The sequence below is a fragment of the Drosophila mojavensis genome, unplaced genomic scaffold, assembly GCF_018153725.1.
Source record: "Drosophila mojavensis isolate 15081-1352.22 unplaced genomic scaffold, ASM1815372v1 contig_49, whole genome shotgun sequence".
NCBI classification, from domain to species: domain Eukaryota; kingdom Metazoa; phylum Arthropoda; class Insecta; order Diptera; family Drosophilidae; genus Drosophila; species Drosophila mojavensis.
Genome location: NW_025318872.1, coordinates 4,571,976 through 4,593,515, shown reverse-complemented (window position 1 = coordinate 4,593,515; position 21,540 = coordinate 4,571,976). Strand labels below are relative to the sequence as shown.

General features: G+C 33.7%; 4 protein-coding genes across 5 annotated transcripts; 3 read left to right on the top strand and 1 right to left on the bottom strand.

Moving 5' to 3' along the window:
* The first annotated feature begins 74 nt into the window (after positions 1–74).
* Positions 75–1,560, top strand: LOC6578162 (ATP-dependent (S)-NAD(P)H-hydrate dehydratase). Its single transcript, XM_002004043.4, has 2 exons — positions 75–518; positions 581–1,560. Exons 1-2 carry the CDS (start codon positions 192–194, stop codon positions 1,154–1,156), a joined length of 903 nt encoding a protein of 300 aa, XP_002004079.1. The 5' UTR covers positions 75–191; the 3' UTR covers positions 1,157–1,560.
* Positions 1,561–1,782: 222 nt separating this feature from the next.
* LOC26527632 (gamma-interferon-inducible lysosomal thiol reductase) lies at positions 1,783–3,074 on the top strand. Its single transcript, XM_015166025.3, has 4 exons — positions 1,783–2,058; positions 2,258–2,425; positions 2,482–2,664; positions 2,726–3,074. The coding sequence occupies exons 1-4, from the start codon at positions 1,954–1,956 to the stop codon at positions 2,975–2,977; spliced, it is 708 nt and encodes a 235-aa protein (XP_015021511.1). The 5' UTR covers positions 1,783–1,953; the 3' UTR covers positions 2,978–3,074.
* Positions 2,974–5,958, bottom strand: LOC6578161 (NHL repeat-containing protein 2). Its single transcript, XM_002004042.4, has 3 exons — positions 5,378–5,958; positions 4,101–5,305; positions 2,974–4,038 (listed from the first exon to the last, which is right to left on the bottom strand). Exons 1-3 carry the CDS (start codon positions 5,559–5,561, stop codon positions 3,223–3,225), a joined length of 2,205 nt encoding a protein of 734 aa, XP_002004078.1. The 5' UTR covers positions 5,562–5,958; the 3' UTR covers positions 2,974–3,222.
* A 167-nt stretch (positions 5,959–6,125) lies between these two features.
* On the top strand, positions 6,126–19,310 carry LOC26528194 (unextended protein). 2 transcript variants are annotated; one of them, XM_015166024.3, is made up of 8 exons: positions 6,126–6,662; positions 14,935–15,274; positions 15,342–15,530; positions 15,588–15,803; positions 17,025–17,198; positions 17,261–17,906; positions 17,978–18,244; positions 18,310–19,310. In XM_015166024.3, the coding sequence occupies exons 1-8, from the start codon at positions 6,277–6,279 to the stop codon at positions 18,855–18,857; spliced, it is 2,766 nt and encodes a 921-aa protein (XP_015021510.1). In that variant the 5' UTR covers positions 6,126–6,276; the 3' UTR covers positions 18,858–19,310. The 2 variants fall into 2 exon arrangements, with proteins under 2 accessions (XP_015021510.1, XP_015021509.1); XM_015166023.2 differs by lacking the exons at positions 6,126–6,662; positions 14,935–15,274 and having other exon boundaries at positions 15,440–15,530; positions 15,588–15,657.
* The last annotated feature ends 2,230 nt before the right edge of the window (positions 19,311–21,540 follow it).

Below are 21,540 nucleotides of genomic sequence, written 5' to 3'. Positions count from 1 at the left end.
TTTCACATTTTAACGCAACCCAAATTTTCGCCTATCGATATATCGATATTTTAACTAAATATAAAATATTAAATATCGGTAATTGCTCATCCCGATAACACCGCGTTGAAAATACCAATAAAAAATATAAATTCCATTTACCCTCTTTATAAAACTTTTTATTTATCAAAAAAGTTGATCTATATTTAAAAATGTCGAAAATTATAGAAATACCAGTACATGCACAGAAGTTGTTGACTATATTTAGAACAATTATACCCAAACTGAGCAATGGAAAGTATAAAGGTCAATATGGTCGAATTGGTGTCATTGGGGGCTCTCTGGAATATACTGGAGCTCCATACTTTGCAGCAATTACTGCTATGAAAGTGGGAGCAGATTTATCACATGTGTTCTGCCATACTAATGCAGCGGCAGTGATTAAATCGTATAGCCCGGACTTAATTGTACACCCAGTCCTGGACCGTGAGGATGCTGTTGAAGAAATAAAGCATTGGTTGGAACGATTACATGTTATAGTATATTTCAATATACTGAAATAATTGTTTACCTCAATTACTAATTAGACACTTTTTTATAGGTAATTGGACCAGGCTTAGGGCGAGATCCTAGCATTCTTAAAACTACAACAGATGTCATTAAGCTTTGTCTGGAAATGAGAAAACCAATTGTCATAGACGCAGATGGGTTGTTCATACTAAATGATAATATCGAGCTAGTATGTGGAAAACGAGATGTGATCTTGACACCTAATGTAATTGAATTCGAAAGATTGTTTGGGAAGGATACCGCGACGGCACACGAAAAGATGTCATTACTCGGTGATGGGGTTGTGGTGCTTGAAAAAGGTGCCCATGATAAAATTCACATACCCCATACTAATGAAGTATACACCATGCCAATCGGTGGATCAGGACGTCGTTGCGGTGGCCAGGGCGATTTGCTTAGTGGATCCCTAGCAACTTTCTTTTATTGGTCTTTGCAATCAAACCAACCCAATCCAGCATATTTGGCGGCTTGTGCCTCTAGCTATTTCGTTAAGAAAATAAATTATGCAGCATTTCAAAAACTAGGCCGTAGCTTGGTTGCTAGTGATATGATAAATGAAATATCCTCAGTCTTTAAAACTGAGTTTGAAAATTCGAGCTCTGATTAGTATATATATAGAATTAACAACCAGTGTAATTATCGATGTTTTCTGGCTTAGAGACCTATTAGTCCGTAACGGCCAATCCCATTGAAAGGTTACGTTAACAGTTTGTTACTAATTCTGTTGAATAATTATATAAGTAAGAAATTACCCAGTGACTGATATTAAATATTTATGAATTTATAACCCATAGAGACAATATTAATTAGTTAGATCGTTAAAAGTCAAGTTCATTTGTCTAGTGCTTAATAAATACTAGTATTAAGAATTAGATTGTCAAGGTGTGCCAAGTAAATTTTACCAAAGTTGGAAATAATTTAATTTACCTTTTTAAAGTATTGACATTAGCTTTTCTTATCAAAAGAAATACGAAACAGTTCGAACATAATAAAATTATAAATTAAACAATATTAAATTGGACTTTTGCTGCTTTTAACTGTTTTAAATTGAACAAAATTTAAATTTCAGTAATTATAGATTTCCCGGTTGCATCTAAAATATAAAAAAAAAATCTTATGGATAATTCTAAAATCTAAATGTTTTATTTCTATCTTTGTTAAGTTTATAAGAAAGGGGTAATGATATTCCGCAGCTGGTATTTTTGTACAATAAATTTGGCGTATTTTAGTACTTTTCGCCATGCATTGGAGTTTTGGATGATACGCTTTTATAACTTATAATGTTGTTGGTTTATTACTTATAGTTTCTTCTTTCTCTGCTCTGCTTATACATACATATGTATATGAATTGGTGTGATTTATAATTGCATATATTGCACAAATTATTTTTTGCTTAGTTAATAAATGATACCTACACGGAAACGAATTTTCATATTGTTATTCTTAATTGCCACACTAGGGATTTTACTGCGAATTCTATCCTATCCTCGGACGCAGTTAGTTTTAAAGGTAAATATTTGATATTTTCCAATGAGTTGGCTGATAGATAATGCAATATTTGTATGTATGTATGAAGTTTACCTACATATACAGTAATATCTAGCCAACCTGCTTGTATACTAATAAAAACAATTTAAACGGTATTTAAAAATGCCTGATATAATAACCATGCTTGAATGAAATTAATAAACTATTTCCTATTTTGCAGGAAGAACCACATTATCGAAGAGCTCCAGGAGCTCCACTGCCCGTATTGGTAACCGTATTTTATGAGGCTCTCTGTCCGGATTCTAAATATTTTATTACTAAGCAATTGCTGACCACGTACAAAGCTGCAGCGCCTATAATGGAGGTGCAACTTGTACCTTATGGCAAGGTATAGCGAAAATAAATATATTATTCTATTATGCTTATCAACAAATTAATTTAAAGGCACACACCACAGTCGATAATGAAGGCAAATTCATATTTGATTGCCAGCACGGTCCGACGGAATGTCAAGCAAATATGTATCATGCATGCGCTTCTGAAGTTATTGATGATGCACTTACTCGACTAGAAGTTGTAACCTGTATGATTCGAGACAATCGAAATCCCAAAGATGCTATGCAAAAGGTTCACTTGCTTCATACATTAATTAAACTCAAAATTACAAATGAGTACCTCCTTTTTTTAGTGTACCAAACAATACAATGTAGAGAATGTTGATCTCATCCAGAAGTGTTTTGATAGCAGCCATGGATCTGAACTAATGAAATTGAACGGTGATGCGACACACGCACTTCGACCCCCAGTAACATTTATTCCAACGATAACATTAGACGGCTCGCAAGGCAACCAGGCTTCCATTTTAAAAGATTTGTTCACTGAGATTTGCAAATCAGCTGGAGGCACTGCGAAGGCGGAAAGTATTTGCAAAAATCGTTAGGTTAATATTAATTAGGACAAAGTACAATTTTTAATGCATTTTTTGTTTTTTGTTTGTGCAACATTTTTATAAACATAAATATAAACGGAAACACAAATATTTGTTTTAAATTAATTATTCGAAACCACTATATACAACATCTTTTTGATATAGATTAGCCTAAACACTGTTGCTGAATTGGATTGTGCTGATACATGAAAACATCTATCTGTTATCTGTCATTGATTCGACGAGCAATCTCTGTATCAACAGAAATTAATATTCGATTGATTTATATGTATTCCAATATCTACGTCAAGAGTGTTGTCTTTAATGATTGTGGGATGCAAGGGTGAGTCCTCAGCAGAACATTCACTGACAATGGAAACTGTAAATTTCTTTATAAGGCAGCTTTTTGAATCACAAAGGCTTAGTGCAAACTCTATTGTTAAATCGCTTCGATTAGTTGCTTCAGTTCTAATACTTTTTGACGATTTATTATTAAGTTGAAGGCTACATTTACCCTCAGCTAATATACCGTTTAATTGATTTATTTCCAATGCTGGATTCAGGAATTTCACCATCCACTTCTGTGGTGCATCCGGAGTAAATTTAAGATCGGATGAGAGTCTCATGCTGAAATTGATGTTGCAGTTTCTATAATGAAGCACAGGAATCTTTTTTACCAACTCTAACCCACTGACTTTTGATAGAGAGCGCGGAGCGTCTGTTTCAGTAGTGTTCGTAATTTGATTAAAGTCCAGTAAAAAAGGTTCAGCTGTGAGTGTCGCTAAATCAATTATATGAATGCCGTGGTTATTTGTATCAGCAACTAGTAATCTGTTTCTATCAGCGTCAACACAAAGGCCAGACGGTTCTCTAAGAGCAAGCGTGCTACCATCTTTGTTTTTGATAGTTAAGGTTGAAATTATATTAGTTTCAGTATCAACTTGTTTGATTTTATGATTATACGTATCAGCCACATATAGCTTCCTATCGACGTTGTTATACGCTACGCCCAATGGATGCTGAAGTTTTGCATTGTACAGTTTGCCGTCTTCGTCTCCAAAAGCAAATAGGTTCTAAAAAATTTTAAAAATTCATGTCATATAAATGCATATAATTGACACATCATTTTATATACCAGAGGATTGCGATCTCCACCAACAACTGGCATTACTTTACCATCGACCATTGAAGCTTTGCGTATACTAGAGCTCTCACTGTCGGCTATATAAAGATAATCACTGGACATGGCCAAGCCAGATGGCTGTGCAAACGCTGCGTTCTGTGGATAGGAGTTGTTTCGGTTTTCCTCAAGCCCATTGCCAATTAGCGAAACGCAACAACGTGGCTCAAACTTTCGAAATTTCCACCAAATAATGCCTTCGGGGAAATAGCCCCAAATCTGATGAGTGCCAGCCATGGCTATCAGCACTATTGTTTTCTCAGGCACATTAAGCTCATCTAGGTGGAAGGACATATCCATGTCCCGGGTGCGAAACACCGACACATCCCACGGCGATGATAGTGGCTGCAATGGCCCCAGTTTTCCACCGGTTCGTTCATTGCCTTGACTACCCGTTCCGGCTAGCGTTTCAACAACTCCGTTGTTCAGGGAAATTTGCCGAAGTGCATGATTATCGGTATCGGCCACTATGAGCGTATTTTTATCAAGAAAGGCAACACCCTGGGGATTATTGAATCGCGACATATTTAAAGAGCCGTCCACAAACCCTGCCTCCAGTCCGCCGATTTTATACTTTACGACCCCACAATTGGTCACCACAATAATCCGATTGTTTCCAGCATCAGCGATAGCATACTGATCTTCTAGCATAGCAATTTTTGCAGGGAAACGTAAATTGGATGCCGGCAAAAGGTCTGTTGACAGCTGTAGTGGTAAGCTGGAGAAGTTCAGTTTTTGTTGGCGATCAAAAAATGATAACGCCGCTCCAGCAAACTCGCGAAGAAACTCACCATGGCCTTCACCCATTAATAACAACATGGGCATCCCGCCTGGACTTAACACCAAAAGCGAAGGCCAACAGCGAATACTTAGAGCTCGCCATAGAGCAGATTTCGAGTCATTAACAATGGGATGTTTAATGCCATAGCGCTGCGCTGCCGACAGAATGTTGGCTGCTGTTCGTTCATTTTCAAATTTCGGACTATGCACGCCAACAACAACAAGTCCACTTTCCACTGGAAATCTCTCTTCCAAAGCTCGAAGCTCTGGCAACACATGCATACAATTAATGCAACAGTAGGTGAAGAAATCCAACACGACTAATTTTCCGCGTAAGCCAGCAAGTGTCAATGGTCTACTGACATTGAACCAATCCAAATCTGTACGAATATGTAGATATATAGATATATACAATTTTTATAGATGTACAAAAGAGAAATCTTGCAACATACCAGTCTCGAATTCAAAATTTAAAGACTTCACCTTTGCAAGGGAACTGTCGTTTGCATCCCATCGTCCCAGAAATTCGTCAAAGATTTTTGCTTTATTGGCACGGTTACTAAGGTAATTTTGCTGCAGCTGTTCAGTTACGAATGTAACGATGTCGATTGCAGAAAATTCCTCCGAGTTGTCCATAATTAAATCAGTTTTATAACGTTTGTATGCCTTGATATGTTAGATACCAACAATACCGAATAGATGAGTTCATTATGTAGAGTACGCCTGTTCCGGTTCACAGCAGGTTCAATTGAATAGATAATTAAAATGAACGACTGAACTTGTTCAGGTGTGTTTCAGAAAACGCAAATTGTTTAGGATCAGCACATTTGAATTCACATAAATCTTGTATAGGCAAATTAAATTATTTTAAATTTGGTTTAGATAAAATGTTTTAGGGAAGAAAGCTTTCTCTAATAATGCAAATGTATGTTAAAGAAATTAATTCATTCCATATAAAAATATATAAGCGTCAACACAGAACAGGTATAGAAATTCTTGGTATGTGTAGAATTACAGCTTTATTCAATATATTTTTTTTATATATGTATATTGTTGCGGAAAACCTTCACACAATCAATATAAATCGGTCCCTATGTAGTCTAAATATGTTTAGTATTTTTATTTTATTTTGATTTTTATTTTTAATTGATTATTTAAGTTTAATTATCTATGGCGCTACGGTCACACTGCCGGTGGTTACATACATACGTATATAGTGCATTGCATAGGCAGGCATATTGCTTTTAGGGGCTTTACTTGTGCCAACAAAATATCACTCGGACGAATTTCGTGATATTATTGTAATATAATTGCTAAATACAACACTCAAAAATCATAACAAATACGTATTATGGAAAAGAGTGAAAAGTGTTTCAAACAATGTCATAAACGGACTAAAGTGTCAAACTCAAAAATAGTTACCAACACCTCAGTTTTGCGAATGCCGCGTGTGAGAGATGGAAAATCAATTGCACGTCCAAAATTATGTGTTACACTGGAGTGTCTACGAGACATAAAAAGCATTTATCTTGCTTTGCTAATTACAATGTTAGCGTTAGAAAATTGTAAATTGGCCCACGGCTCTTTTGAAAATGTCGACTTTGATGGCGTTGCTCCGTTAACAGTGTTAAAACCATTGAATTTAATGACAAATCTGCTGGCAGAAGAAAACATAAATAACTCTAACACAGAAACAAATATACTAAAGGAATTGAAGTTGCCAGAAACACAAATAAGGCAAGTTAGAATACAATCTATTGTTAACGATAATGTAACTATATTATATACCTGGGCGACCTTTACGTCTTTAGATGTTAATTCTATGCTTTACAGAGGAGCATCACATGCATTTGATTTTTATTTGAGAGGAATATGTGTAAGGAAGTACAAAAACCTAGTATAAACATTATAAAGTCTAATTTATCTAGTGTCTGAATCTGCCTACTCTCCTCAATCTCTCAGCTGAAATTTATATTGCTAATTTTTGTTTTACATTTAATGAATAATGTTTTAGGGCTTACATATTTGTAAGCTCCCAATCATGTTTTGTTTACATTTGTGACCGATTGTCACTCGTGTAGAGCTGCCACCTAGTTCAAATTTAAACCTACGTTTTAAATGTAAAAATGTTTTAAGAATGCAAAACATACTTTATTAAACTGTTTTTATGACGTGTTACAGCTAAATATACTCTAATTTCTTCTTTGACATTTTATTTATGCTATATACTTTGAAGTATTTAAATGCCATAAGAATTAAAACGAAATTGCATTCCTGTCTTGCCGCCATTATATTTGCATTAAACTCAATTTAGACTGTTAATTATAAAACTTTAAAGATCTTAATAGACTTTACAGATCTTAATAGATAAACACAGCAGTTCACAGCCTGCCGGATAAAGGGTCAGATATTTTCATTTTGAGCTGACTGTTTAATAACAAAATTGTTTAATAACAAAATGAATTCATGATGCGTACATACATATGTATTTAATATGTAACCAATAGCCGGCATAGGCGTATTGTTATTAACGATATGTAGATAATGTTTTGTTTTAGGAGTTTAATGTTGCTAAATTCTTGTAAACAGTTAGTATGGTCCACTTCAAAAGTTGGAAGTGAAAATTATTTCATCTTATAAATAGATGTTACAAATACAAATAAGTTCATATGTATGTATTATAAACTTGTTCTGCATTGATAAGTTTATATTCCCATATTTGTTTTCAATGCTCTAAAATACGTTGATTAACACATTATAGCTTACTAAGAGATTAACAACTTTTGACAATCTTTGTCAGATGCAAGCGAGTATATTAGTTTTGTGCAATGCTCTTCCAAAGGTAGGCTTAAATCTATACATTATAAAAGATTTATAGAAATGAGGAGCATACAAAATTTTTGTTCAACAGTTTTTTTTACTATCTTTGATGATTTACACGCATATCGACAGTTGTATATACATACATACATACATACATATGTATGTATCATACGCACCATCGTATGGAAACATACTATGCTTAGATATACATACGCATATACATATATCCAAAATACCAGTTCGAAATAATACGTATTCCTCGACCTACTTGCAACATATAAAGAATCTCAGTCCCCAGTTCCACTTGTATGCGATACCGATAACCATATTTATTTTATTATTCAGTGAAGGCTGGCTGTGACTCAATTTCTTGGTCTTATCATTCACTGTTTATCACCGCACAATACACGTTCATGCACATACAGAGATGAATGTATGTTCTTGTCTACACACTCCACATACATATGCACACATGTATGTAAATACTTCCCAGCGAGAATATCTTTTTGCTTACTTTTAGATATTCGCCTAATTTAGTTGACTTGTTGCCTTAATAAATCTGAAAAAGCTGAATTCGCTGAAGTAAAAGTATTAAGGTCACAAATACATTCATGCTTCTGTGCGCGTGCATATGTGCGTATGTATGTATGTATACATACTCGAAAGACATCCATATATATTTGAATGATTTTTTTTGTATGTTCACGTCCGTACAAATTATATAAGTAGCATAGCCAATATGTATATATGTATGTATACATATGCTATATTGTAATTATAGAAATATGTCAGTTTTGTCTATGAATGTATGTAAGGATGTATATTATATTTGCATCGCGTATGTTTTGACTGCCAAATCTATTTATAATAATTTTAAGTGTGAAAAGTATTGCCATTTTTTAAATATGTTTTTTGTGTATGTACGTATACGTGTATATATAAATTTACGGAAGTGTGTGTGAACATAAAATGGTAAAAAGCTAGACAGTCAAAGCATTAATTAATTTCTAGTTGATATTTTTAGTATAAACAAACCAGGGTACTCTACAGTTGTGCAAATACGTATCTAAAAGAGAAATGTTGGCATAAACCACCCATCACTATCGATCTAGCCTTGTGCTTTGGCTATATTTCTCTGATCAATAATCAAGATCAATAATCAATTTAATATTAAGAGCTGACATTGAAGAGAACTCAAAAGTTACTCTCTACACTCCGATATACTGTGTACAAATAAATGTATAAATGTATTTAAGCTTCTTTAAGTATTGTTACATAAAAGAGTCGATATTCTGTTCAGTTATTTAATAGTTATTTGCTCATTAATTTTATTGCATACCGAACAAGCAATATGAGTCATTCATGGTATTAATAGTATACGAAAACAAGTAAGAAAGCTCTAGTCGAGACTGCTCGACTACGAGATCCCCTGAATCCTTGGAGTAATAGCTATTTCAATAATTTTTCGCGTCTTTCAGCTTACACAAGAAACACGCACACACACACACACACACACACACACGCACGCACATACGATACGCATACATATACACATACACAAACATTTATACACACACAAGCACCCACGCATAAACACGCATGGGTGCAGTGTGCGCTTACTATGAGAACTTAATTGATTAATAACTTTTTTTGTAGACATACGATCTTCATGAATCTTTTAGATTATGATTATAACATGGATATACATGTATTTGCCAAAGCACAAGTCTCTAGTATTTGAAATACGCCTTTTACAAAAGTGATGGTGAGGGGGTGAATATAGGAGTGGGGGGTAAATTTTAACAAAAAAAAAAAATTGTATAAATTGCGTATAAGCATACATTAAAAATTTGGAGCCTTTAGCAATAAAGGTGTAGAAGATATAATTTTATAACTGGTTTTCGATAAGGTTTTTTATCGATAAAAAAAGATCGGGATGAGTTATCGATTTTTAATGATAAACTTGATATGCGCGCTGTAATTACGGACATTTAAAAAAAAATTGAAGTCTCTAGCTCTTATATCTTCGGAAATCGACGCGTTCAAACATACGGACAGACGGACAGGGCTATATCGACTCAGCTCGTCAGCCTGATCAAGAATATATATACATTGTGGGGTCTGCCACGCCTCCTTCTGCCTGTTACATACATTTCAACAAAACCATTATACCCTGATTTCCCATTGAATCTGGGTTCAGGGTATACAAATGTACAACCTTTATTTAGAATATTGAGCTATCATCTCAGTACGTTCGCAGTCCAGTATTATTTTAGGGTATTAGATATTCGACATGCCTAATTTTTACCTATATATTTACTTTGTTATACTATTTTAAAGGGCTTGTTCATTTCTGTCGGTTTAAGACAACCCTCTATAAAACTGCAAATTACCGCAAACCTTTGTACTAATGACTCATTCTCGTGCTGATTCTTAGCCATTGCCTGTGCCATTGCTCTTCTTGTTTGAGTGCGAGCTAACAACTCAGCTGCACATACATTCACACAACCAAACAGGTGTATATATGCGCAATACAAACACAGGTATAAGCTTACGCACAAACATGCATATTTACATATATACATATATGTGTGTGTGCTTTTTTTTTTTGGCGAAGCCGCACTAAAATCAATACACAGAAATATATACACATATATGCATACATATGAACATACTCTTACCAAATTTTGAAAGCTACCAAACACAACAATATTGCCACTAGTTCTTTTTTTTTTTTTCAACGTACAGTCCAAACAAATCTGGATTGCGTCGGTTTAAGCAAGTATCTTATTTTTATATTTTTCTGATGCTTACTTGTGCGTTTCGATATCCGTACTTATACCAATGTAATGAGGGACTACTTATTTGTATGTATGTATGTATGTATGTACATGTGTATTAGCACTTGTATGTACGTAAATCGTCATTCCAACATATTAATTATATGTATGCATACCTGTACATTTAAATTTTAATATCCACATGTATGTACATATGTACATACTTATGTATGTTGTAAAACATAATCATTTGTAGTATGAAATAAGTATCCATAAATGTATAAACGGTACACAAACATATGTACATATATATGTATAAGTTAACATTAGTATCGATCATGATTTTTCGCCGTTTTGTTTTAATATTTCAATTAGTTAAGCATCTTTTGACTTAATTCCAATTTTCAACGGTTCATAAATTTATACATATGTATGTACATATGTACATAGGAGTTTAAGCTAAAATAAAATCCTTATAAATACTTTATAGTTAAGCAACACATGTTTGAAGAGCGCAAGCACCCGATGACATACATATCATCTAATCGGTCGAACTCTGGCAAATGTGTACCTATACAAATTCGCATACATACATATATATGTACAGATGTATGTTTGTGATGTACTTTCAGCGTCTGCAGACAGCCGTCAACTGAATATATGTACATACATTCTTACGTATATGCATAGATATGTGTGTTTGTTCCAGTCATGTGTTGACACATGTTCATAAATACGTATGCACGCATCTATGTAAATGTTTACACTTCCATATATTTTATACATTAGTATGGAGTGTGTGTGTATGTTAGTGCTACAAGGATATTGGAGATTCTTTTGGAAAAGGGCGCACACGGTCAACAATCGATTATTTATGAAATTTGTTGGAAAACAGAAAATTTTTTTTATACCCTGAACCCATTGAAAATGGGAAATCAGGATATAATGGTTTTGTGAAAAGTATGTAACAGGTAGAAGGAATCATCGCAGACCCCATAAAGTATATATATTCTTGATCAGGACGACGAGCTGAGTCGATATAGCCCTGTCCGTCTGTCCGTCCGTCCGTCCCTCCGTCCGTCCGTCCGTCCGTATGAGCAAAAGGATCTCAGAAGATATAAGAGCTAGAGAGCTGAAATTTGGCATGCATACTCGTGTATACCATAGGCAGTACGAGTTTGCTTTATTTTTTCGATAACTCATCCGATATTTTTTTTATCGAGAATAATCGAAAAATCGACTTGGTTTTTTCAGCATAGTTTGAACACTTTTAAACCTGGAGACTTCAAATTTGCCTTGTATATAGAGTTAATGGACACAAAGATTTTGTAATTTACAGATTTTGGATACCACGCCCCCTTCGCCCCCAATTTGCATTTCAAGTACTAGAGACTTGTGCTTTAGATTGTACACACATTTTAACCATATGATTACGCTCTGAAAGTTTCAATAAGATTGTATGTCTACAAAGAAATTATTCAACAAATAAATTCTCATAATATTGCCCATACTGCAGCGCAACCCAAGCGCAGTCGCTGCTTACTGTGCAGTTAGCAGAGCGCAGGCTTATGCGTGCGTGTGGATGCATGTGTATGTATGCGTGCATAAAAGAAGTGCAGAATGATTAGAATATCAGTTTAGAGGGTTCAGGGTATCTCCTAGTCGAGCAGTCTCGACTGGAGCCTTCTTACTTGTTTTTAATTCAACTGCAACCGAATTCACTATACTCTCAGTAAATAGTAAAAACGGACTTTTTTAATTGGTTGGTAGCTAATAAGAATGGATATGAGTAGAAAGCATTTTTTTTTTTTTTTTTTTTAAATTATTTTCCGCTTGATAATAGGATTTATAAAACATAAAAAGTATTTAGAAAGAAAGCGGTGAGTCACCGTTTTCTATGTATATGTACGTATGTATGTTTATTTTCTTCTTGTAATAAAATAAATAAATATAGATGTAAATATAAATATAGATAGGTTCTTGCTAGTATTAAGATCTTTCACTTTTTGAAACGTAGAAGCCATATTTAACTTATCTAGGGGAAATACATTAGTTCTCTGTTTCCATTCCAATGCTTCCTTACTATTTATACCCTGAACCCATTTTCAATGGGAAATCAGGGTATAATGGTTTTGTTGAAATGTATGTAACAGGCAGAAGGAGGCGTGGCAGACCCCACAAAGTATATATATTCTTGATCAGGGCGACGAGCTGAGTTGATTTGGCCCTGTCCGTCCGTCTGTCCGTATGTATGAACGCGTCGATTTCAGAAGATAAGAGCTAGAGACTTAAAATTTTTTTTTTTAATGTCCGTAATTACAGCGCGGATATCAAGTTTATCATTAAAAATCGATACCTCATCCCGATCTTTTTTTATCGATAAAAAACCTTATCGAAAACCAGTTATAAAATTATATCTCCTACACCTTTATGACTAGAGTCTCCAAATTTGTTATGTATGCTTATATGCAATTTATGCAATTTCGGTTTTTGTTAAAATATACCCCCCACTCCCATATCCACCCCCTCACCCCCATGTTTGTAAAAAGCGTATTTCAAATACTAGAGACTTGGGCATATACATGCATATCCATGTTGTAATCATAATCTGAAAGTTTCATGAAGATCGTATGTCCACAAAAAAAGTTATTAAACAATTAAGTTCTCATAGTAACCGCACACTGCAGCCCATGCGTGTTTATGCCTGTGTGTGTATGTGTTTGTGTGTGTGTGAAAATGTCTGTATATGTGTGTGTATATGTGTGTGTATGTGTGTGTGTGTATGCGTGTCTGTGTGTGTATATGTGTGTTTGCGTGTGTGTGTATATATGCCTGTATGTGCGTGCGTGTGTGTGTGTGTATGTGTGTGTGTGCGTGTTTCTTGTGTAAGCTGAAAGACGTGAAAAATTATTGAAATAGCTATTGCTCCAAGGGTTTAGGGGATCTCGTAGTCGAGCAGTCTCGACTTTAGCTTTCTTACTTGTTTATTTTTGTATTCTGGTCGATTACTACTACTAATATATTTCTAACATATTTTGGAAAATGATATGTATTACCTATTTTCAAACATTGTGAATGTAAACTATTTGATACAGTTTAAAGTAAGGAATTTATTGAAAATCTAGAGCATTATCAATTAGTCTTTATCTGGAAAAACTTTCAGAACACGTTTCTATATAATTAAGCACTTATATATGTATGTATGTTCGTGCTGTATACTTAATCGAATGAGATATATGAAGCATGATAGCAGTATGTTGATAATAAAGTTATATGCGATAAGAGAATACTTATGACGCAAGCTGAAATCTTGCGACGGTTTCAAGTAAGATTATCTTTCTGAATGCAGCTCAAGTCAGTAATTTCTAGTAAGTTAGTATGTTGAGAACTATTTACGAAAAGAGTTCAATTGGTTTGATGACCAAATGCTTACGTAGGGGCTGACCTTATCAAAAAATGAAGCCCTTATACAATAGTCAAGTGGCTATTGAATTCGTCATATATATTTTGATCAGCGTTTACATACTGGTAGCTGCTATTTGTCTTTCCAACGTTATCTATCTAGCTATGTACATAGATGCACTATAAATGATATATTATTTTTGACGCTATAATCTAAGTCTGGCATCGGTCTATACATAAGAAATATAAAATGGATAGCTGGATGTTTGATCGATTGATGAATAACTACTTAGCATATAAGTTTTTAGAAATAAATCATCTCTTTTCTTATTTCTTTCTCAAAATTTCTTTTGTAAATCTACATACAATTATTAGTAGTTCATAATATTGTTAAATGTTACCATATATGGTAATATTATGGGTTTTGCCTTTTAGCTGTCGGCTGATAAAATATTTTGATTTTGTATGAATAAAAACTTCTTGTTCACTTGGTCGTCTATATATATTAAGTATATTCAATCGGATGCATCAATATGCATAATAATTATGTATGCATTTATAATAAAGTAAATGTGTACATGAGTCATTCTTAAAAGACGTTCCCTCGATGCCAGTAGTATATAAATTATATATCACTCTAATTTATTGATCTATAATTATTCTGTATGATATGACTCTAATCTATTGACTTAGAGCTTAAGGATAAGAGAGTTATAATCCAAATTTAAATTTTGAATTATAACTCTTCTTCAAATTGTATATAACGTCGAAAAATCTGTTTTCGTTTTATATTATATATATATTTGGTAGGATGGTATTATTTATTTATTTATTTTTTTCAATTACCTTTACTAAAGATTTGAATCTACCTTGCTCAAAATGTTTTGAATCAATTATTTCGTTATACATAGTTTAGGTTATTACGGAAAAATGAGAATGTGTAAATAAAGTTTCAATAATTATTTCCAATCAATTATATTAATTAATCCTATTTTTTCTATCAGAGATCGGAAACGGCGACAGGCTGAGAGTGATAAAACTTTTCGTATCATTGGATTACGTTTGGAAGATGATAGCTCTGAGTCCAATGATGGCGTACCGAGTGTATTGAGTAATAAGGAACAGACGATTCGCGTTTTCGGTGTTGAATTACAGAAAAACACAGTTATCGCGTTTACAAGTGAAGAGAATGATTATAAAGGAGCTTGTTTGAAGCCTATGACCGAAATTTTTAAGCCGGACCATGTTGCCGATAGCGGACTTACTGCAACATATACGGTCAAATTTCCGTACTCAAAGAGCGTTTTGTATATTTGTGCAAAAATTGACGACAACGGAGTAGCTGTGAGTTTTACATCAATAGTTTCAGAATAACTTAAAATCATGTATTATTACTGATTTTTGTTAACAGCACCAGAGCGCGGCCGAAACCACACCCCTTGTACATCAAGGCAATGACAAATGGATGAGAATCGAAACGCATCAACCATTTTTGCCTCTGTGGGTCGCAATTGTAATCATTGTAATATGCTTATGTTTCTCAGCTTTGTTCTCCGGTCTTAACTTAGGTCTTATGGCTATGGACCGTACTGAGTTAAAAGTATGTAATTGAAGGTAAACCCATTAACCGTTTAAATATGAAAATAATTTACCTCAGATATTACGAAATACTGGCACGGAAAAAGAAAGAAAGTATGCCGCGAAAATTGCACCTGTCAGAGATCAAGGTAATTATCTGTTGTGCAGTATTCTCTTGGGTAATGTGTTGGTTAACTCCACCTTTACCATTCTACTGGATGGTTTGACTTCTGGACTTTTTGCTGTCATATTCTCCACCTTGGCTATTGTACTTTTCGGTGAAATAACACCTCAGGTAGGCATTTAATTAACCTTATGATTGGTTTCTGTAAAAGTAACACGCTGAATCAAATTAATCCATTTTTGGATTTTTTTATAATTGACTGATGTCACTTCGAAATTCTCAAACGTCTGTACTTTTTCTTCATTATCAAAAATAATAATAATGGTTAATATGTATGTTTATATATGTAAGGAGTTGATATAAAAATAGGTCTGTCCATATACAAAAAACAAAAATGTAAAATACACTAACATTAAAATTGTACGCTTTAAAGAATCTCAAAAAGTTGAAGTTCTCAATTAGTTTACCGTGTTATAAAGGAACATTTCGATCATTTTAATTTTTGAACACCCTTCCCTATACTTAACGTATAAGGTTCCGTCCCCCGTCTCCTTGAAATTAAAAACATTTTAAATAACAGGGTCTGGCTTTACACCCAGTTGGATACCTTTTGGTTGCTATAGTCGATGACTCACTCTTCCTATTGAATTTTAAATGTGGGTAAATGTAACGTAATAGAACAAAGCACACATAGACAATCTTTAATAGGATTGCGTTGCAGCCACTGGTAGAGAAGCTCCTAATTAATTAATAACTATCCAGATTCGTAAGTATGGGCAATTATATTATTAAAATTCAATGACAATTACAACATTAAAAAATTGTATAAAAATTGCAAAAGTTTTAAGCCGGTGCAACCGTTTAAGTTTTTAAATTGTTTGTAAATTAGGTGAAAATAAAAAGATAATAATAATAACTATCGATGATAATAGACAACAATATTTGGCAGTTTTTTTTTTAATTATTAATTTTTTTTCTTGACACATAACACAAGAGACAGATTCAAATAATTACCATTATTACTCAATTACATTTAATAGTATTGCCCTATACAAATCACTTTAATTCGTAAACAAGACAAGAGGGCCTCTAATAGATTTTAAGTGACTTGCTTATGCTTTTTGATTAATATATTATATATATTAATACAAACGAGCATGACACCAATACACACAACTGTTAAAGCCTAGTTATGCGCAACAAATTTGTATGGTATCTGACAAACGCATTTATTACTTATGGTTAGAATAAAAAAAATTCTATTTTTCGTGGGTTAATTTGAAATTTATAACGGCGTAACTCTTACGGTAATCTATCCTTGTTGTCTTTAAAAATAAAACTATTTTTACAAATATTTTTTATATATTCAAAAAACAAAAAATAATAATATAGGCTGTTTGTTCAAGACACGGTTTAGCTATTGGTGCTAAAACTATATTGATAACCAAAACGGTAATGGCCATAACAGCTCCACTATCGTACCCAATATCTCGTGTTCTAGATGCATTATTGGGTGAAGAGATTGGTAATGTATTTAATCGTGAACGTCTAAAGGAACTTGTCCGTGTAAGTAAAAAACTGTCTAAAAGCTATGATTTTCATTATGCTAATGGAATGGTTATGCGCAGGTTACAAACGACGTAAATGATTTGGATAAAAATGAAGTGAATATCATTTCCGGCGCATTGGAGTTGCGTAAGAAAACTGTCGCCGATATTATGACTCACATTAATGACGCCTACATGCTCTCACTGGATGCCGTGCTAGACTTTGAGACTGTATCTGATATTATGAACTCTGGTTATTCGCGAATTCCAGTATACGACGGGGATAGGAAAAACATTGTGACTTTGCTCTATATTAAAGATTTGGCATTCGTAGATACTGATGATAACACGCCGTTAAAAACACTCTGCGAATTTTACCAAAATCCAGTTCATTTTGTTTTTGAGGACTACACTTTAGATATCATGTTTAATCAATTCAAAGAAGGTACGATCGGTCATATCGCCTTTGTTCATCGTGTTAACAATGAAGGCGACGGTGATCCGTTCTATGAAACCGTTGGCCTTGTTACATTGGAAGACGTTATTGAAGAGCTCATTCAAGCAGAAATAGTCGATGAAACCGATGTGTTCGTTGATAACCGTACAAAAACACGTCGCAGTCGTTATAAAAAAGCTGACTTTTCTGCGTTTGCGGAACGTCGCGAGGCGCAAACTGTTCGCATCTCTCCTCAATTAACATTGGCCACATTCCAATACTTAAGTACAGGTAATAAATAGGCACCCATGAATTTGCTTATTATTTAACAATCTTAAAATATTCCCACTTATTTCGTACAGCTGTGGATGCGTTTAAGAAGGATGTCATTTCAGAACCAATATTGCGGCGATTACTTAACCAAGATATTTTCCACAACATCAAAGCAAAGGGAAAACCGAAAGATGATCCCAGTCTGTTCATATTTACACAAGGAAAAGCAGTTGACTTTTTTGTACTTATATTAGAGGGTCGCGTAGAAGTAACGATTGGCAGAGAGGGACTACTTTTTGATAGTGGTCCATTTACTTATTTTGGTACACAAGCATTGGTACAGAACGTAGTTGTTGGTAAGTGTATACAGTTAGAAACTACAATTGAAATAAATCAATTTAAATTGAGTATCTCGTTATAGACTCTCCAACTCAGATGGGGTCGATGCAGTCGTTAAATATGGATTCGAAAATTCGACAAACTTTCGTTCCAGATTACTCTGTTCGCGCTGCTACAGATGTGATATATATTGCAATTAAACGTAGCCTGTACCTAACTGCGAAAAAAGCAACTTTGTTAGAAAAGAGCCGTAAATCGGGCACATTCTCAAGTGAGACAATCGATGACGAAGTTGAACGGTTGCTTCATTCCGTGACTGAAGATGAGAAGTCTCGATTCCTGTCAGCGAGGCGACTATCCAAGCCTAATCGAAGTGTAACATCGTCACCCACTAACAATACTATATCTCATGAGGATCGAAGTAATAGTGCTAGTGGTCCAATCCAAGCTAGTCATAAAATTGGGCCCGAACGAACTGAAGATGGTTCATTCAGTAGTTTGGTTACCTCGGATGTTGCAGGGGATCTTCAGAATGGGGAAAATGATGACAGGGATGGAACAACGGCGTTAGCCCCGCTCTTACCAAAACCGGAGGACAACAACGAATCTAGGCAAAACAAGCCACAATAACGACCGTCTACAGACTATCCTTTACTGGAAAATTAGATGCGCAGATTCAATTGTCCATAATATATTCTTTTCAATCATATTTGCTCTAACGTATAGCCGACATACGATTGTGTTTCCTTACATATTTTTCCTTAATTATTGTTGAACTTGCACTTCAACTTGCAATTTGAATAGAATATTGTTTCAATGATTTTATACCACTCTTAGAGATAAACTTTTGTGTACAGCAAATTAATATAAAACAATCAATATGGTATTTGTTTATTGTTTTTGATAAATTTCGAGTGCTAAAATTTATTCACAATTACACATAATAAAATACCTCATAAATTACGTACTTAAGGAGAGAAAAGAAGCGCCACTGCTTATAATCCACCCCATGTTTCTACTCCCGATATAAAGGCATTATTAAAAATATGTTTATGATCGCAGCATTATTAAAAACATGTAAAATTTCTGTATTGTTCAGTGTAAATCCTCAAACGGTTAGTTTTTTTCATACTACAAGTCAGCCTAAATATGTCATTTAAGTAACGATATTCCTATACTATACTAATGTGCACAAGTTTTTGTTTTTAATGTTATTTAATGTTTGCGTTATTTCTATATATATATATATATATATATATATATATATATATATATATATATATACATCTTTTTTTTTGGGAAATTTCAAATTTCTTGTTTGTTGTTCATATGATTAAATGTGTTAATTAGCAGTTTATAATATATTTAAATGAAATGCATAAGCATACCTGTTAACTTAAAATAAATGCATACCTATACAAACACAATGTGTCTATGTATTACAAGCAGATGAAATTCGTATTTGCATGTCCATCGCATTTGTTAGTGAACCTATAGGTAATATATTTTGAATGATTCTTGCAAAGAACCGTTATTAAATGAAACATGTGCTTGCAATAAATTATACATTTTATAGAATTCATATATTTACTATTAAAATACAAAACATTAATGTCATTAGATATACTTTGTTACTTCCTTATATTTACAATATATATTCGTATATAAAGCACTTGCAATTCCTTTTTTTTTCTGGGCACTTGGGTAAAAAATTATTGAAAATATTGAAAAAATAATCATAATAATAAATCAATTTGATTAGTTTTTTAATTTGAAAAGTCTTCCATTCAAGGATTTTTTTATCTAAAGGTTGCGCTTACATTTTCCAAAATGAGTGAAAGGATTTTCTTATGGAACCATTCTAAGCCAGTTGAGTGAACTTTGATTGAAAGAACAAAAAACAATGATAAAACTAATAAGAGCTGCTAATAGTTGTTCACAATCCAAAAACAAAATGTTTTTGGTTAATCTCAGCTCAAGATAACACAATCCTCGCATTTCTCCTGAAATTGATAAGCCAAAAACTTTAATTTTGGGGTTAATTTCCGAAGGGAAATTTTAAAACCTCTTAATGACTAATGTTGTCAATGATATTGAAATGAAAAAAACATGATTTCTCGTATGTCGGAAAATGCATTTTCCGATTTGCCACGCCCCTAGTGGGCGGATCGGGAAAATTTTAACACTATAAATCGGAGATATACACGAGTATGTGTTCCAAATTTCAAGTCTCTAGCTTCAATAGCGCCGAAATAGATTGCGTTCATACGGACGGACAGCAAGACGGACATAGAACAAAACCAATATACTCTTGCATTTTCGTGAATGAGTCTAATGAATGTGGACATTTATAACCGTATAACCAAACTCGATTAAAGTCAACAAGGGAATAATCTCTTCTCGTTGGTAACTTCATAGACGACGATTTTGCATTGGCAATCGCTCTTGTGAGCTCTCGTCTTTCTGCTCTTCGACATTGTACGTAACGAAAATAATGAGAGCCATGCGCTCCGTTTCGATTTGGAAATTCATGTCGATGCATCATTGCAAAACAATGAAGTGAAAGTCAGTAGGCATGAATGCGTCCATCTCAGAAAATACAAGAGCTACAAGAGTCAGACTAGTAATTTTTGGAGAACTTTAGTAAGCTCGTAAAAAGGGAGGCTGTTAAAAAAAAAATGTAATTTAATGTCAGATGCAAATATAGGTAATAAATGAATGAGTTGATTTTATAAAGCGTGATGAAATTATATCTTCATGCCCATGAAGGGAATGGCAAATCGAATCTGAATATATAATGTTTTACTTTTTTTTTTTAGCACTATTGATGTTAGAGATAAGTTACGGTATCTGATCAAATGGGCATAATGGATATATCTACGTCCACAAGGGGCATTGCAAATCGCAGAAGATTGTATCTCATACTGTTTTAGAGCTAGAAGCTTCAAACTTACAAAATGTATATGCTTGTACACATATAGATAACTTTAATAGGCATTCACACGAAAAAAGAAACCATTTTTTTTAAATATTAATTAAAAAAGTTTTTTTACTTTATTAAAAATTAACGAGAAGACAAAATATATTGGTTGCTTACAATTATTGAATTTGTGCCAGCCGCTTTATCGAATTATAATGATTTTTGAATTAGAGCGGGAGAAATTATCTCGATTGGACTGTATACCCTTTCGATAAGAATCTGTATCGATATTGCGTTCTCTAATTTAGTAAATGTATCGTAAATGTATCGCTAAGACTGATACCACCATTGACCAGAGAACACATAGACTAGACAGTGTTGCCATTTTAGCCT

Excerpts from the sequence above, each read along its gene's own strand:
- LOC6578161 (XM_002004042.4), bottom strand. The coding sequence starts at position 5,561 with ATGGACAACTCGGAGGAATTTTCTGCAATCGACATCGTTACATTCGTA. Across the intron at positions 5,306-5,377 it reads AAATTTTGAATTCGAGACTG|ATTTGGATTGGTTCAATGTC; the intron begins GTATGTTGCAAG and ends ATATTCGTACAG. Across the intron at positions 4,039-4,100 it reads GTGGAGATCGCAATCCTCTG|AACCTATTTGCTTTTGGAGA; the intron begins GTATATAAAATG and ends AAAATTTTTTAG.
- LOC6578162 (XM_002004043.4), top strand. The coding sequence starts at position 192 with ATGTCGAAAATTATAGAAATACCAGTACATGCACAGAAGTTGTTGACT. Across the intron at positions 519-580 it reads TGGAACGATTACATGTTATA|GTAATTGGACCAGGCTTAGG; the intron begins GTATATTTCAAT and ends ACTTTTTTATAG.
- LOC26528194 (XM_015166024.3), top strand. The coding sequence starts at position 6,277 with ATGGAAAAGAGTGAAAAGTGTTTCAAACAATGTCATAAACGGACTAAA. Across the intron at positions 17,199-17,260 it reads GTCTAAAGGAACTTGTCCGT|GTTACAAACGACGTAAATGA; the intron begins GTAAGTAAAAAA and ends GGTTATGCGCAG. Across the intron at positions 18,245-18,309 it reads GGTACAGAACGTAGTTGTTG|ACTCTCCAACTCAGATGGGG; the intron begins GTAAGTGTATAC and ends ATCTCGTTATAG.
- LOC26527632 (XM_015166025.3), top strand. The coding sequence starts at position 1,954 with ATGATACCTACACGGAAACGAATTTTCATATTGTTATTCTTAATTGCC. Across the intron at positions 2,059-2,257 it reads GGACGCAGTTAGTTTTAAAG|GAAGAACCACATTATCGAAG; the intron begins GTAAATATTTGA and ends CCTATTTTGCAG. Across the intron at positions 2,665-2,725 it reads CCAAAGATGCTATGCAAAAG|TGTACCAAACAATACAATGT; the intron begins GTTCACTTGCTT and ends TCCTTTTTTTAG.